This window comes from Aquarana catesbeiana, linkage group LG01 (genome assembly GCF_042186555.1).
Source record: "Aquarana catesbeiana isolate 2022-GZ linkage group LG01, ASM4218655v1, whole genome shotgun sequence".
In the NCBI taxonomy this organism is placed as follows: Eukaryota; Metazoa; Chordata; class Amphibia; order Anura; family Ranidae; genus Aquarana; species Aquarana catesbeiana.
The window spans coordinates 901,431,351-901,448,419 of NC_133324.1; the positions used below are offsets into that span (position 1 = coordinate 901,431,351).

The 17,069-nt window shown below is 43.3% G+C and overlaps 1 protein-coding gene across 4 annotated transcripts in view; it reads left to right on the top strand.

Annotated features, from left to right (window-relative positions):
* The window catches only part of ST3GAL5 (ST3 beta-galactoside alpha-2,3-sialyltransferase 5), a 248,597-nt gene that overhangs the window by 206,009 nt on the left and 25,519 nt on the right, over positions 1 to 17,069 (top strand). For all 4 annotated transcript variants that reach the window (XM_073610968.1, XM_073610966.1, XM_073610967.1 and 1 more), the window contains exons 4-5: positions 6,041 to 6,384; positions 11,622 to 11,808. In XM_073610968.1, coding sequence (XP_073467069.1) covers positions 6,041 to 6,384; positions 11,622 to 11,808 — 531 coding nt within the window. The remainder of the gene's footprint in view (positions 1 to 6,040; positions 6,385 to 11,621; positions 11,809 to 17,069) is intronic.

Sequence of the window (17,069 nt, forward strand, 5' to 3'; positions counted from 1 at the left end):
GCTGCTTTACCGTCGTTATTGCAGCGGTATTCGGCCAATAGCGGTGCGGTTTTAACCCCCGCTGGCGGCCGAAAAAGGGTTAAAACCGCTCGTATAGTGCGGCTATAGCCGCGGTTTTGCCGCGGTATAGCCCCGCTGTCCCATTGATTTCAATGGGCAGGAGCGGTTTAGGAGCGGTGAATACACCGCTCCTTCACCGCTCCAAAGATGCGGCGTGCAGGAGTTTTTTCCTTCTCCTGCCAGCGCATCACTTCAGTGTGAAAGCCCTCGGGCTTTCACACTGAACAAACAGCAGCGGCTGTTTTGGGTCGGTTTGCAGGCGGTATTTTTAGCGCAATAACGCCTGCAAACCTCCCCAGTGTGAAAGTGCTCTAAATGATGAAAATGATTAGAGGTTCACTGACAACCACTGATTGTTGTCCATTGGTGTGAAGATCTGGGATCTTCCATCTTTCTGCTCTACAGGCCTATGTGCCAGGGTAGCCTTTGCATGTTCGTGTAAAGGCAGGCGTCCCAATACTTTTGGTAAAATAGTGTATTATAGCTATGAATGCAAAAAAAAAAAAAAACAAGAACACACGTCAAAATAAATGAACAGGGCAGTAGATTTGAGCATCCAGACCCTGAAACTTATGAAGGGAAGCTACCAGGCTAATGCCACATTACAGATCACGGTATGCATTGAGAAGTGTCCCTGCGTCGGTCATGTACCAACCTTTCAGGATCACCTGGAGTATGCTGCATTTTTATTTAATGCATGGTAGATATTATTGGAGGGATGGTAGACCCTGCTGTGAGCCCTGGTCCTCCTCTACTTTGAGCTCTGTTAGAGGAGAAATAAATGTTTTTCCAGATTGCATCACAATGGTTCAGCTGGAAAGAACATTAGGAGACTTGAAAATGTCTGTTACACAATACCAAGAGTCTTAAACAATACTAGCTTTCAATAAAAATATGAAAAAAAATGAAAATTCTCTGGTGATAAACTGCAGTTTTATAAGAAATGGTCTGCTTTTACAGTTTGGGCTTCTTTTTAGAGATGATTATGGACGTTAACATTTGTGATGTAGTTTTATATCCCATACAGCCAAAGTATAATGTCACTGTACTCCCTCCTTCCTACCTTGGATCCAAGGAGGAACTGCAGCTCAGCAGCTAAATAATGAGATAAAATGCATACAGTGCCTTGAAAAATTATTCATACCCCTTGAAATTTTCCACATTTTGTCATGTTACAGTTAAAAACGTAAATGTATTTTATTTGGATTGTATGTGATAGACCAACACAAAGTGGCACATAATTGTGAAGTGGAAGGAAATGCTCCATCAGACTTTTGCTGGCAGAATTCCAGCCAGCAAAAGATTGAGAGCAGGTTCTCTATTTTTTGGTCAGAAGAAGTTCCTATCTGAAAAAGCGATCGTCTGTATGCAATTCGGACGCGCAAAAAATCACGCATGCTCAGAAACAATTCGACGCATGCTCGGAAGCACTGAACTTCATTTTTCAGCTTGTCGTAGTGTTGTACGTCACCGTGTTCTTGACGGTTGAAAGCCCAGAGAACTTGTGTGACCGTGTGTATGCAAGACAAGCTTGAGCGGAATCCCGTCGGAAAAGCCGTCATATCTTTTTCCGACCAAAATCCAGATCGTGTGTACGCGGCATAACAGGTTTTCATCTAAGATTGCCCTGTATTTGGCTCCATCCATCATCCCATCAACTCTGACCAGCCTTCCTGTCCCTTCTGAAGAAAAGCATCCCCACAACATGATGCTGCTACCACCATGTGTTATGGTGTGGATGGTGTGTTCAGGGTGATGTGCAGTGTTAGTTTTCCACCACACATAGCGTTTTGCTTTTAGGCCAACAAGTTTTGGTCTCATCTGATCAGAGCACCTTCTTCAACATGTTTGCTGTGTCCCCCACATGGCTTCTTGCAAACTGCAAACGGGAGTTCTTATGGCTTTCTTTCAACAATGTCTTTTTTCTTGCCACTCTTCCATAAAGGTCAGATTTGTGGAGTGCACGACTAATAGTTGTCCTGTGGACAGATTCTCCTACCTAAGCTGTAGATCTCTGCAGCTCCTCCAGAGTTACCATGGACCTCTTGGCTGCTTCTCTGATTAATGTTCTCCTTGCCCGGCCTGTCAGTTTAGGTAGACGGCCATGTCTTGGTAGGTTTACTTTGCAGTTGTGCCATACTCTTTCCATTTTCAGATGATGGATTGAACAGTGCTCCATGAGATGTTAAAAGCTTGGGATATTTTTTTATAACCTAACCTTGCTTTAAATTTCTGCACAACTTTTTCCCTGACCTGTCTGGTGTGTTCCTTGGCTTTCATGATGCTGTTTTTTTTTACTAAGGTTCTCTAACAAACCTCTAAGGGCTTCACAGAACAGCTGTGGTTTATACTGAGATTAAATTACACACAGGTGGACTCTATTTACTAATTAGGTAACTTCTGAGGGCAATTGGTTCCACTAGATTTTAGTTAATTTAGGGGTATCAGAGTAAAGGGGCTGAATACAAATGCACGTCACGCTTTTCAGATATTTATTTGTAAAAAAATTGGAAAGCCATTTATCATTTTCCTTCCACTTCACAATTATGTGCCACTTTTTGTTGGTCTATCACATGAAACCCCAATAAAATACATTTATGTTTTTGGTTGTAACATGACAAAATGTGGAAAATTCCAAGGGGTATAAATACTTTTTCAAGGCACTGTAAATGTAAAGTGATATACCCATCAAAGATAATAGTTGTGTTTAGTCACTCTTGTGATTCACATACCACCGCGACACCATAAATTGGAGAGTGACCCCACTGCTCAGACCCCGCATGTCTGCAGATTTTTGCAATACCTCCTTTCCTCCAGACTGTTCATTGGATGGTAAATGAGCATCACCACACTAGTGAGGTGCTTCTATAGTCTCCTTCTTTTGAGAACCTTCCGAAACTCCTCTTCCAAATTATCATTGTCTTATAGAGGAACTGCAATCCACCCACCTCTCCATTTTTGTAAAAGCCCTTCTTACTTGTTATACTGGGTTGGCCTGCCCCTGCATCCTCCAGAAATATTTAACACCGCATCAGCATTATGGTTGCCCTCAAAGTGCCAGTTGTATCTGGAAGACTATATAAATGTATCTACTCATTATATTAAATGATTGCCTCTCCATTTGATTTTTACCGGTTTTAGTAATAACGTAAAGTGATTGTAAAGGCTCATTTTTTTTTTTTTTTTAATAACAAACATGTCATACTTACCTTCATTGTGCAGCTCGTTTTGCACAGAGTGGCCCCGATCCTCGTCTTCTGGGGTCCCCCGGCAGCTCTCGCGGCTCCTCCTCACTTCAGATAACCCCCTAGGAGAAGCGATCTCCCGGGGGGGGGGGGGGGTTGGGGGTTTCCTTGCGAGTGTACTCCCGAGTCCAGCAATTGCATCCACAGACACGAATGCCGTACTCGGCCCTGCCCCCCGTGTCATTGGATTTGATTGACAGCAGCGGGAGCCAATGGCTGCGCTGCTACCAATCTATCCAATCAAGAGCCGGAATCCCGTGGAGAGAGGGACAGTGCGTCTCTGGCGTGGGAATTACGGGGGTCAGGTAAGTAAAACGGGGGGGGGGGGGACCGGTGACTGCCAGACATAGGATGCATTAAGGTGAACAAACATGAGGGTTTACAACCACTTTAAGCCTTAGGCCCCATTCACACTGATACCACACTCGCTCTGACTTTGAGAGCACATGTCGCATGACATTTAAAAATCAATGTTTCCCTATGAGAGCCGTCTTAACTAGTTCGGCTTGTGTCGGTCCGACTTTGGAAAAGGTTCCTGCTCTACTTTGGTTACGACTTCTGTCTGATTTCAGTCCATAGAATTAAATTCCAGAGTCCCCCACCCTCCCTTAAGCCGGTCATAGACGGTTCGAATCTCGGCCCGTTCAGCAGGGACCCGCTGAGATTCAAAGCATCTATGGGCAGGCTGAATGTACCCAAGTTGATCGATTGAGGTACAACTTGAGTACAACCATGTGATTATTGCTAGTGGCTTTTATAGCCACTAGCAGTAATTGCTGTGTTCCCTACTGACTGTATTGATGTGGAAATCAAGCGATTTTCAAGAAAACTGCTGCATCTATGGCTGTCCTTACATTACAATGCACCCCGTTACCTAGTGCTGATGTCGTGAAGAAGCTGGAGTGGAACTGGGAAACAGAATGTACAGGGTTTGTGAGCCTGTGAGGAGGGCTGGAGCCAGCTGAATGCCGAGAAAATTATTTAAGAAAGAAAGCCAACTGTATAGTCAATGACTGGAACCTATAACCACATCCCTAAATAGAGAAAGAAAAACAAAGGAGATGCCCCCTGGGACTTTATAGGCGTAGGTTGGAAACCAGAAAGATGCGTAAAAAAGTATAATAAAAAGTACAAATTTTCTTTATAAAAACCGTCTAACAATAGACAAAAATATCACATTTACTATACATGAATGGTAATCTTATATGGATAATATACAGCTGAATTCTATGACACACGGTTAATCTAACAGTAAGAGGACATAACCGCAAAAGAAATCTCAATGTTTACGAATATACATTTAATTCCTTCTTCAGGGGATGGTCAGAAAAAGCTGTGACATCTGGTAATATAATAACAGAGTATCAGAAAAAATATGGTATATAAAAAGTAAAACCAGCAATGACAGATAACAAACATAACATCACTGGGAAGAGGCATTTTCGTCTGAAAAATACTCACATGGTGGCTACTATTGACCAGGCATGTACTGGCTACTATTGACCAGGCATGTACTGGCCATCGGGACTACAGGGAGTTTCCCGGTGGGCCGATGGCTCAGTGGGCTGGTTTCAGTGATGGGGAGGAGAGAGAGAGATACAGAGCGCCAACTAAGTGTAGCATTAAAACAACTTTTTATTCCACTAAAGGAATGTTACTGACAAAGGGAGTAGGGTGAAAGGCATTTAGACACTGTGCAAGAGTCCAGGCTTGTCATCAATCTGAATTAGGAGCCGCCAGCGGGAACCGATCAGGCTAGTAAATGCAGAGCACCGGTGCGACAGTGACAAGTGACACACTCAGGGCTCCCACTGGTTCTGCATTATGCTGAGTTGAACTATTTCATTTTATACAGTGTAATAATAGAAATTATGCACTTCAATCACCCTGACACCATATCAACCATGGTGCCGTGATGATTGAAGTGCCAACACCAGGTGTTTGGAGTAAAGTGGGCCGGTCTGTATGAAGTCCAGGGCCAAATTATTGTCCCAGTCCAGCCCTGCTATTGACAGATATAAAAACACAACGTGGATCATGAGGTTCAAGCTCTCCCAATTGTCCAATTGCATATGAGCTCTGCCAGCAGGAGGAGAAAATGCCCCTAGAGGTAGAGTGGCAGAGTTTAAGTCCAAAAAACAGAAAACAGACTTCACAAGAAGTGAAGGCAGGCGAGATAAAATAAATGAAGAAGATATGAAGAGTCAGCTGAATGCCAAGACCAGGGGTGGCAGAGACAAGTGGGTGCAGCAGCCGCACGGAGATGCAGGATCTATAGCAAGAGTTCTGTCCTCCTCTCTTCTGCCGACTGCTGAGACGGGGGGGGGTTAGAGATGAGTCTCTCAGCATCTACACAAAGAAGCACAGGATCTGGCAGTGGAGTTCTGTCTTCCTGCTGAGACAAGGTTGGGGCAGAGACTAGGGAGTTGCCTCAGCTGCAGAAGAGGTCCACAGGCCACATTAAATGGCACGTGGGCCTTGTGGTTGAACATGAGCTTTAGAGCTTAGGCTTATAGTGCAGCTTCTTTCTCTCCAGTTCAAAGTTCTGCTACACAGGGGAATACAGCAGCAGATTAACTATTTAAAAAGTACAAACTTTTTTTTTTTTTTTTTTATTTATTCAACATAACTAGATTAAATGTGAGTGGACTGTAAATCCAATATCCATAGTTCTGCAGTGTAGATGGAAGTCATTATGACCTAACTGTTTTTGTTTTTTTTTTGGTTTTCCACAGCGTGCGCACACATTTGCCAAGAATGTGGTGGAAGCAAAATGTCGGCCGGGATTTGCCAGAGCAGAGATGAACCGATTGTTTCCCAACAAGTACGACATGAGATTGCTAAGCTTTATCAAGAAAAACAAATACCTCAATGAATCCTTCTACCAGTATGGTCCTCCATTTGGATTTCGCCAGTATCTTAAAGAACTGAATGACACATTGGACATGATGCCTGAAGATGAACTTCCCAAGGAACTTAGAAACAAACAATGCAAACGCTGTATTGTCATAGGGAGTGGGGGAATCCTTCATGGTCTGGAGCTTGGACATATAATTGATCAATTTGATGTTGTAATCAGGTAATATTATTTATGTTACTATGTCAAAAAGAGTTGATAATCCAAGGTTTCTAACACCTACTCACATGTGCTGAGGCCAGTTTGGGTGAAGGCCAGTTACCCTCCTGGTATGTAGAACTATGGGCAAAAGTCACCAGTTAAAAGCTGTTTGTAAATCAGACTGCACCCTTTCTACAGTGCCTTGAAAAAATATTCATACCGCTTGAAATTTTCCACATTTTGTTATGTTATAACCAAAAAAGTAAATGTATTTTATTGGGATTTTGGTGTCAGTTTATGAAGCAGTGGAAAATATATATCCACTGCTCCATTCTCCGGCATTCACAGTGGAGATCGTTCTCTTTTGTGTGGCTGTTTATGAAACGGTGTAGATTGCTTCTCCTTTTGTGAAGTGAAACGATCTGCAAGTACTTCAAACAGTGGAGAACGCTCCCTGGTTCTGGAATCTAGCCAAGGCTATATTTAAAAACGACATGAAAGAAACCCACAATATAAAAGAGAGAATCTCAGCCAAAGGCACAAGGCCTTACGTCCTTTCCTATCCACCTGCTTCCAACCATCATCCCACACATCAGTAACAATGGTTACCATCCTGGGCCAAGTCTTACAGACACCCTTTCATTCCTACATTGTCTAGATAAGGCTAAAAGAATTAGAAAGAACTCAGAACACAGCACAGTTCCATTATAATTCATTTAGAAGTCATGTTGAGCTTCCTCCATTTTATTTCATATTAATATTTCATCAAACATTAAATATACCCATAACGTGGCACCAACCTTTCTACACCTTTATGTGCTTACCATGCAACCTAACAAAACACATGCAGCTGCCCCTTTAAGAGATTAACAATAATAACAAAATATGCAAACACAAGGTCCAGCGCTATTAGGAGGTTAAAAAAAGTATAATTAATCTTGTATTTATATAGCCAAAAAGCAAAAAAAAAAAAGCAACCTCAGCGTTATCCTATGTGTCCATGCACATTAGGGCAATTAGAGGCATATTTTGAGCTCAGCGTTTAGAGGCAGAAAAAAACCCCTTGTAGTTTATGTTTTTGAATGAAGCTTTCTGGGTGAAAAATGCTAAACTCTCCTAAACTTGTCTAAACTCCGTACAAAAACCCTCTATATGAGTGTTTTTTTCTGCCAAGGAAACTGGCGTGTTTTTAAGCCCAATGAGCATGGAGTCTTAGATCCGTTTCACACCGAAGCAGTTTTCAGGCGTTTTAGCGCTATAAATAGCGCCTGAAAACTCCCTCCCATTCATCTGCATGAGTGCTTTCACACGTTAGAAAAAGTCCTGCAAGCAGCATCTTTGGGGTGGGTTTGTAAAAAGCGCTCCAAAAACGCCCCTGCCCATAGAAATGAATGGGCAGCACCTCCGAAGCGCCTTAAAAGCGAGTTGAAAGCGCCGCAAAACGGGTGTTTTTGGATTGTTAAGATCATGGCGTCACGTGACCTTAAAAAACCCCGCCCCGCTAGCGCCCAAAAAGCACTTTAAAAACGACCTGCCCTTTAGCACTATTTTAGCAGCGCTTCAGTGTGAAAGGGGTCTTAGAGGTTAGCAAAAAGACTAAGTGTCCACAAGCAATCCCAACACCACATAATGAAGAAATAACCATATGTGCTTCTTTTTATTTCTTCCACCATACACTTCACCATGTGTGCTTATGAAATGCGCACTCGCCACAAATTTTGACCCCCAGTTAAGGAAGGTCAAAAGAGCCTTCTCCAATATACTCAGTGGGTCTAGTACCTCATCGTTGGCCTCAATGGGAGAAATAGCGCCCCACTGCTGATATCAAGCAGGAATCATACCCAATCATTGGTGTCAGTGGGAGGAGTAGTGTCTTGTATCAGTTGGAGAAAAGGGGCCCCAGGGGCTGGATAAATGTAAGAAAATTGCCGCATTCTGCCCCCAGACCGCAATTTGGAGACCACTGCCCTAGATTTTACTTCTGGGTTGGTGGAATGTTCACAGTTGTCTTGGACTAAGAAATCCTTAGCCGTCTTGTAAAAATGGCTAACTGGGGGTGACTCTTGCCCTGCCAGCCAGCGGCTGGACAAGGTAAACTCATTGCAGGATATCTAGCATTGTCACTTTTTCAGAGGAAGTGCTTTTCACAAGCAGAATCACCAGATTTTGATAAAGGATAAGGTTAAAGATATACAGTGCCTTGAAAAAGTATTCATACCCCTTGAAATTTTCCACATTTTGTCATGTTACAACCAAAAACGTAAATGTATTTTATTGGGATTTTATATGATAAACCAACATAAAGTGGCACATAATTGTGAAGTGGAAGGAAAATGATAAATGGTTTTTAAATTTTGTTACAAATAAAGATGTGACAATTGTGGCGTGCATTTGTATTCAGCCCCCCTGAGTCAATACTTTGTAGAACCACCTTTCACTGCAATTACAGCTGCAAGTCTTTATGTCTCTACCAGCTTTGCACATCCAGAGAGTGACATTTTTGCCCATTCTTCTTTCCAAAATAGCTCAAACTCTGTCAGATTGGATGGAGAACGTCTGAACAGCAATTTTCAAATCTTGCCACAGATTCTCAATTGGATTTAGGTCTGGACTTTGACTGGGCCATTCTAACACATGAATATGATTTGATCTAAACCATTCCATTGTAGCTCTGGCTGTATGTTTAGGGTCGTTGTCCTGCTGGAAGGTGAACCTCCGCCCCAGTCTCAAGTCTTTTGCAGACTCTAATGCCGCGTACACACGATCGGACTTTTCGTCTACAAAAATCCAACGGACGCCGACGGACTAAAGCTGGCTGGTAATCCGATCGTGTGTGGGCTTCTCCGGACTTTCAGCAGACTTTTTCAGCCTCAAATCAGACGGACTTTAGATTTGAAACATGCTTCAAATCTTTACGTCGTAACTACGACGGACCCCGAAATCCGCTCGTCTGTGTGCTAGTCCGACGGACAAAAACCCATGCTAGGGCAGCTATTGGCTACTGGCTATGAACTTCCTTATTTTAGTCCGGTGTACGTCATCACGTACGAATCCGTCGGACTTTTGTGTGGTCATGTGTAGGCAAGTCCGTTCGTTAGAAAGTCTGCTGCAAGTCCGCCGAAAGTCCGCCGGAAGTCTGTCGGACAGGCTGTCGGACTTTTGTAGACGAAAAGTCCGACCGTATGTACGCGGCATAACAGGTTTTCTTCTAAGATTGCCCTGTATTTGGCTCTATCCATCTTCCCATCAACTCTGCCAGCTTCCCTGTCCCTGCTGAAGAAAAGCAGGGAAACCCGCATCCAATTCACATAAGTGTGAACCCAGCCTAACAATTCCCCTAATTTGCAGGGATTTTCTCTCACTTCCTGTTTAGCTGTCGGACAGGAAGTGAAGGGAAATCTTCGAAATGAAACACAGATGAAGAAAAAAAAATCTCACAGGAGTTATAACCCTCCCTTTACTCTATCCAAATGAAAAAAGTTATGCCTAAAGTTCCTTAAAGTTGTTTAACCGCCTTCTGCCTGCTATTTAGACAAATGACGGCGGGTGGGGTGCTCACTTTTTCTGGGGTGACATCATATGACATTGCCCCAGTCTGCCCGGGTGCGCAGCACGGTGATGCAACCCCAATCTCTGTAAAAAGCCGATGACGTGGCTCTTTACCCATGTGATCAGCTGTGTCCAATCACAACTGATCACATGTAAACAAGGAAATGCCGGTTATCGGCTCTCCTCGCCTCACACTGACAGAGCATCTCCTCACAGGGGAGACTTGTACAGATAATCAAGGCACTGATCCTCAGTGCCCTGATTATCAGTACAGCCCCAACAGTGCCAATTATTGATGCCAATATGTGCCCATCAGTGGTGCCAATTTGTGCCCATCAGTAATGTCAATCTGTGTCCATCAGTGATGCCAGTCAGTGTTGCCTTTCAGTGCCTGCCCATCAGTGCCCCCTATCATTCCCCATAAGTGCCGCCTACCAGTGCACATCTGAGCCAACTATCAGTGCTGCATAGCAGTGCCCTTCAGTGCTGCATATTGGTGCCTCCTCATCAGTACCGTTCAGTACCATCTCATCAGTGCCCATCAGTGAAGGAGAAAATTTACTCATTTACAAAATTTTCTGACAGAAACTAAGAAAAACTTTTTTTTATTCACATTTTTCGGTCTTTTTTTTTTTTTTAGTAAAAAATAAAAAACCCAATTGTGATTAAATACCACCAAAATAAAGCCTTATTTGTGTGAAAACAATTATAAAAATGTCATCTGGGTACAGCGTAGCATGAATGTGCAATTGTCATTCAAAAAGTGACAGCGCTGAAAATTGGCCTGGGCAGGAAGGGGTTAAAAGTGCCCAATATTGAAGTGGTTAAGGAGACAATCTCTAAAGATCTAGATTGTTGTCTTGCTTTGGTAGACTTTCCCTGTCTGTGCAAGGTGTCTATGTTTTGACCCTTGGCCTGGCACTTTGATGATGGAAAAAAAATTTGAACACCAGTGTTATTCCATAGAGTAAAGCAGGGGTCTCAAACTGGCGGACCTCCAGCTGTTGCGAAACTACAAGTCCCATGAGGCATATCAAGGCTGACAGTTACAAGCATGACTCCTACAGGCAGAGGCACGATGGGACTTGTAGTTTCACAACAGCTGGAGGGCCGCCAGTTTGAGACCCCTGGAGTAAAGCCTCTAGCGGCGTTTTATAATCGTTTTAGAAGTGCTTTTTCGGCCGCTAGCGGGGCTCTTTTAACCTCCGCTAGCAGCTGAATAAAGGGTTGAAAGCGCCGCTGCCGAGGCGCTTCGGCGGCACTGCCCATTGATTTCAGTGGGCAGGGGAGCTTTAGGAGCGGTTTATATACCGCTCCTAAAGCGCCTCAAAGAAGCTTCTTGCAGGACTTTTTTTGACGTCCTGCCAGCGCACACTGGGATTGCAGATGAGGCATTTTTCAGTCGCTTTACAGGCGCTATAAACGCCTCCAGCGTGAAAGGGGTCTAACGAATTATGGTGGGTGGTCATATTTTTTTGGCTGCTCGGTGTATGTGTGTGTGTGGTAGAGACATTGAGCCGTAAACTCCTTAGCGTGCAAGGACTGATGTGAATGGTGCTCCATAAACTATGCCATGATATATTAGCACTACATAAACCCAGAAACTTCCTAATATATCTTGAGATATTCTAGAAACAAATTCCTTGTCTTATATCTCTTGTTTAAATTATAATGCCAACTAATCTGTTCATTGTCTTTGTGTATCCTAGACTAAACAATGCTCCAGTCTACAGATATGAGCAGGATGTTGGAAATAAAACCACCATGAGGATGACGTATCCCGAGGGGGCTCCGGTTTCTGAACAGGAGTATTTCAGTAACAGTCTGTTTGTCACCGTCCTTTTCAAACACGTGGACTTCCTGTGGTTGCAAGCCATGCTGAAGCATGAGACACTGGTGAGTCAGCCATGTTCAAAGTGGATATATGTCACTTGTATTTGGCCACATGGTTCATATCCGTCAGGTTCAAGTTGATGAGTCTAACATTCCAAAACATCAAATCAAAGAATTAAAGATTTACCGTTGTTGTCACTGCAGGAGGCAAGGGAAAAACTTCCAATGGAGACACCTGTTTCAGTGACAACTCAGATGGGTTTTCCCCTTGCCACCATTTTTTTTTTTTGGGGGGGGGGAGCAAGGTATCCTGAAAGTCCCGTCCCCCCCCCCAGTTTTCATAGCTGCTGACTATTCATCTTTGAAAACCAGGCTGAAGAACCGCTTTAGCCCAGGTTTACATTACTGCGATCACAGACATCGCATGCGGTGCCGATCACATGCGATGTCTGTGAGATGCGATTTCAGCCATACAGTTGTATGGCTGAACTCGCATTAGATTCGCAGGAAAAAAGTGCAGGGACTTTTTTTTCCCTCCGCCCTCTCACCTACGCGATCCGATTCCTGTGCGAGTTCACAGTTTGCACTGCGATCTGTGAACCGATCTGGGGGTGTCATTATCAATGTAATGACACCTGCAACGGTTCGCAGAAGTCAGTGTGAACTGCCTGATGGGAGAGGAGTAATGCGGATCCTGAATCGCACTAGTCTGAACCTAAGCTTAAAGTGACACCAAATACGCACTGTTTAATTTACATTGCCCCTTCTATTTCTGTATATGGATGATGGCACTGTAATTATTTAAAAAAAAGAAAACAGCTAAGTACCTTTTTCCTAAACAATTTACAGCTGTAACATGACCCAGATCTTTCCCAGCCTGTCTGCAGCTTCTGGTCCTCTGCTGCTGATCACATGTTAAAAAAAAAAACAGCCTTTGGAATACAGAGTAAAAATAAATAATTGATATCAAACAACTGTATTAAATGGTCATACAAATATATATTTCAAATCAAATCTTTATTCTTATTTGCAATAACATGGTGTGGGCACATTTCTGCCAGGCACAGGCTGTGTCTTAGAATAACAGGGAGGTGAAGCCTCCATCAATTAAGATGCAGAATCCCTCCCCCATTGTGTTTAGCTGGTTAGTGGGCACGGAGGAGAGAGTGCGCTGTCGTTTATCACTGTGTATACACCCACATGTGTGACTCTATAGTCACATGGGCTGCTGAGACGTGATAGGGATTAAATGCTCAGCATAGAAACTCACTGAAAACTGAGCATGTGCAGGGCTGCCAACACTACTCTGCAAAATCCCCAACTGCAGTGGGGGACATGGACAGGAGGGGGAGACAGAGAACAGCAGGATCAACCAGGTTTTTTGCAGAATACAGAAAACGAATCCCATAGTGACTGAGTATGGACAGCATGTAATACACCATTTATTGATAGTTTTTAATGATGTGGGTTTAATGACACTTTAAAGGGGTTGTAAAGGCAGAAGGTTTTTTATCTTAATGCATTCTATGCATCAAGATAAAAAGCATTCTTTGTGCAGCACCCTCCCCAGCACCCCCTAACCCCCTAAGTCCACACTAGTCCCTCGGCCGTCTGGGACTCCCCTCCCGATTGGCTGAGACACAGCAGTAGCCCTATTGGCTCCTGCTGCTGTCAATCAAAGTCAGTTAGCCAATCAAGAGAGAGAGGGGATGGGGCCGAAGGCAGCTCTGTGTCTGAATGGACACACATAGCTGCAGCTTTGTTCGGGTGCCCCCTGAGCTAGCTCCTTGCTCTAGGGGCAATGGACAGGAGGGAGGTGCCAAGAGCAGGGAAGAGGGACCCGAGAAGAGGAGGATCCAGGCTGCCCTGTGCAAAACCAACTGCACAGAGGAGGCAAGCATATTATGATTGTAAAGTCTCATGTTTTAAAAAAAAAAAAATAACAATCACTTCAACTCCAGAGAAATCTCCTCACTTCTGTTGTGTCTCTGAAACAGGAAATGAAGGGAAATCTTCAACATGTGACTGGGGTTATAACTATTCCCTACTTCCCTGCTACAAAAAAAGTTTAGTTTTCATCTTTGTTTTGGATAGTGTGTGGGAAAGTTATGCTGGCCATACACTATACGAAAAATCGGCTAAACCCATTTTCGAAAAACGAACCTTTGGCCGTGAGCACAAACGATAGTGCCATCATGTAATGAATGATAAATCGTTCAGTAGACATAAATGAATGCATTTTTTGTTTGTTTTTTTTCCATATAACTAATCCATATAAATGATAACTTTCAAGTTATCGTTCATTTGGCAGAAAATTTTTCGGCTCAAAAATGTCCCAACGATTATCGATTTTGTGCCCATTAACTGGCCAAAAAACGAACTAACTGTCTAAATGATGGAATTTCGGACGATTTTTCATATAGTGTATGGCCAGCATTAGAATCTGCTGTCTGCTGTACTTCTGTCCAGAACTCCATTAGAGAGATTTCCCATCACTTCCTGTCCTGCTGACAACAGTTTCACCAGACAGGAAGTGAGAGAAATCTCAAATTGAAAAACAGACAGAAATAAAAATGCTTTTTTATAGTAATGTAGGGGAAGGCTAGAACCCCTGTCAGATTTTTAATGCCGTCTCTGTCCCTGTTAGGGCTTGTTTACAGTAGCGGTCGGGGGCAGTAAAACCCTGCGGTTGAGCTGTACTTTTAAAACCCCCAACAGCTACCTTATTTAGCTACAGAGGCCAGGGGTGTGCACATGCTGCGGCAGGAATTATATCCCCTATCGCTGAAGTGAATGGGGCCACTCTACAATCGCCCCCGTACGCGGGTTTGCGGCGAGCTAGTGCAAGAGGTTAAAGCAGGTGGTGGGAAGGCGATGCAGCGCCTCCTCATCACCTGTCAAATACTTTCTAAAGAGTGATACAAATGTAGGTCACTCGTTAGAGAGTATAACTAGTGTGAATACAGTAAGCCCTTAAAGATTTTCCCTCACTTCCTGTCCTGCCCAACAGGGGTTCCTATCCTTCCCCTCTATTAAGAAAAAAAAATGGCTAAGGAGGGGAGATCCAGGGAAGGCAAAATGTATGCAGCATAAACGTCAGCTTTAGCCTTTGCAGTGATAAATATTTTCTCAAAGCTGCTGTTGAGCTTGCAGGTGCATTTAGACAGGATTAAGTAAGCACAGCAAGTGATTTAGTCATATGCTTGCTGTGATTCTAAATATATATTATTTTTGTTCTGAAAATAAGGTTGGTGTAATGGGTGTCTTATAAATAGCATTTCCTCCTTTGAAATTGTGCCACAGAGCTGTGTGGGTGACACTTCCCATTTTTCTTTTCTTGCAAAGCACATTTTTATTTTATGTGCCAAACTTGTACACCCAGCACCAGTGAGTTATCCATGCCCATATTACTGCGGAGGATCAGGGTAGGGGAGGTGGGTCTCCTAATAATAAAGTGGGACTGCATCAGGTGACCTGCGGCCTGGAAGTCCCACCATCTGATGCTCCGGGAAGTGTTGATCTTCTACCAGCATTGTAGGACTGATATCTTTGCAGTAGGGGCACCACTTCTGTGAGTATGCCTATATGAAGTTTGGCTCCAGAGCAATTTTTTTTTTAATGTAAAAATCTTAATTTTTGCCATTACATTACTTAAACCCCCAGAACATTATTTTCTGAAAGCAGAGGCCCTGTAGAATAAAAGGGTAATAAAATGTTTATGCCACATGATTTTGGCGCATCTGTTTCTTAAATGCAAATTTTCAGGAAAAAATATAATGAAATTAATTTTAGTGCAAAAACACACCATAGAATACCCATTTTTGGTTAAAATATAAAAGATGAGGTTGCTTTGAGTAAATAGATCCCAAACATTCCATGTCTTAAAAATTACATGGGCCCGCGATATCGCCAAAAACTATGGTGCCCAAAGATCACCATAGGTGACATTTCAAAAGACTTTACAGTTCATCAGTTTAGAGTTAGCTAGGAACTTTTGTGCTAGAATTATTGTTCTCACTCTGACGTTCGTGGCGATATATCACATGTTTGGTGCGACCGCGGTTTACATACGTGCACAGCCTGGGCTTGCGTTTGCGCAGGTGTACGGGGCAACAGGGGTTTTGGCAATTAAAAAAAATATATATATATTTTTTTTTTTAATTACAATTGAATTTTTTTTTACTTTTTTCTTTTAACTTTTAATTTATTTTTACTTGATTACTATGACAAGGGTTTAATAAACCCCTATGTGATAGCATTAGGCAGGTGACCAGTACTCTTTATGAAGACAATAGAGGTCTAATAGACATCCAATGTCTCCCCTGCCCTTCAACCCATCTAACCAAGCACAGACCGGCTTGGTTAGATGTGTCCCCTGGCTGTACTGGCCAGGAAATGATGGATCTGAATCCGGAAGTGACATCACTTGCATCACAGCAATCACTCTGTGGGGAGCGGGCCGCCAGCCGGGGGGGGGGGGGGATGGGCTGGGGTATGGCACTGCACTGCCGGCTCTGTGAAAGTGATCAGCAGCTATGGAGCTGCCGCGTCACTTTCACTTTTAGGCCAGGAGTCGGCTAAACAAAACCCACACAAACTGATGGCTGATACTGCAGCCATCAGATTGTGATTAAAGGTTCACTCTTTTGACATACGTAGTAGTAAACCTATATTTTATTCACAATAGAAAACAGTTCTGGGTCTTTGTTGTATTTTCCCATTTCAAGATGCCCCAAATATTTTCAATTGGTAAAAGGTCTGGACCGCAGGCAGGCCAATTAAGAACCTAGACTCTTCTACTATGAAGCCATGCTGGTGTCAAAGAATGCAGTACAGACCGTCCCCAGGTTACAAACAAGATAGTTTCTGCAGGTTTGTTCTTAAGTTGAGTTTGTATGCAAGTTGGAACAGGTACATTTTTTAGGTATAACTCCAGCCCAAAAAATATTTTTTTACATTTTTTGGATAGCATAGGGAAGGGTTAACAACCCTGTAAGTTTGTTTTGCTGTCTGTGCCCCTGTTCAGAAGCTTTCACCTCACTTTCTGACCCTGTGACAATTGGATTTTAAAAATTTTGGGCTGTCGTGGAAACCAGGATTGCTGGTAAAGCTTCAGTGGAGACACCTTTTTCCCATGATAACTTATGCAGCGCAAACACGGTCGGACTTTTCGACCGGACTGGGCCGACGGACCAAATCCGGCGGACAATCCGATCGTGTGTGGGCTTTACCGGACCTTCAGCGGACTTTTCTAAGTCGCAAATCTGATGGACTTTAGATTTGGAACATGCTTCAAATCTTTATGTCATAACTCCGCCGGACCC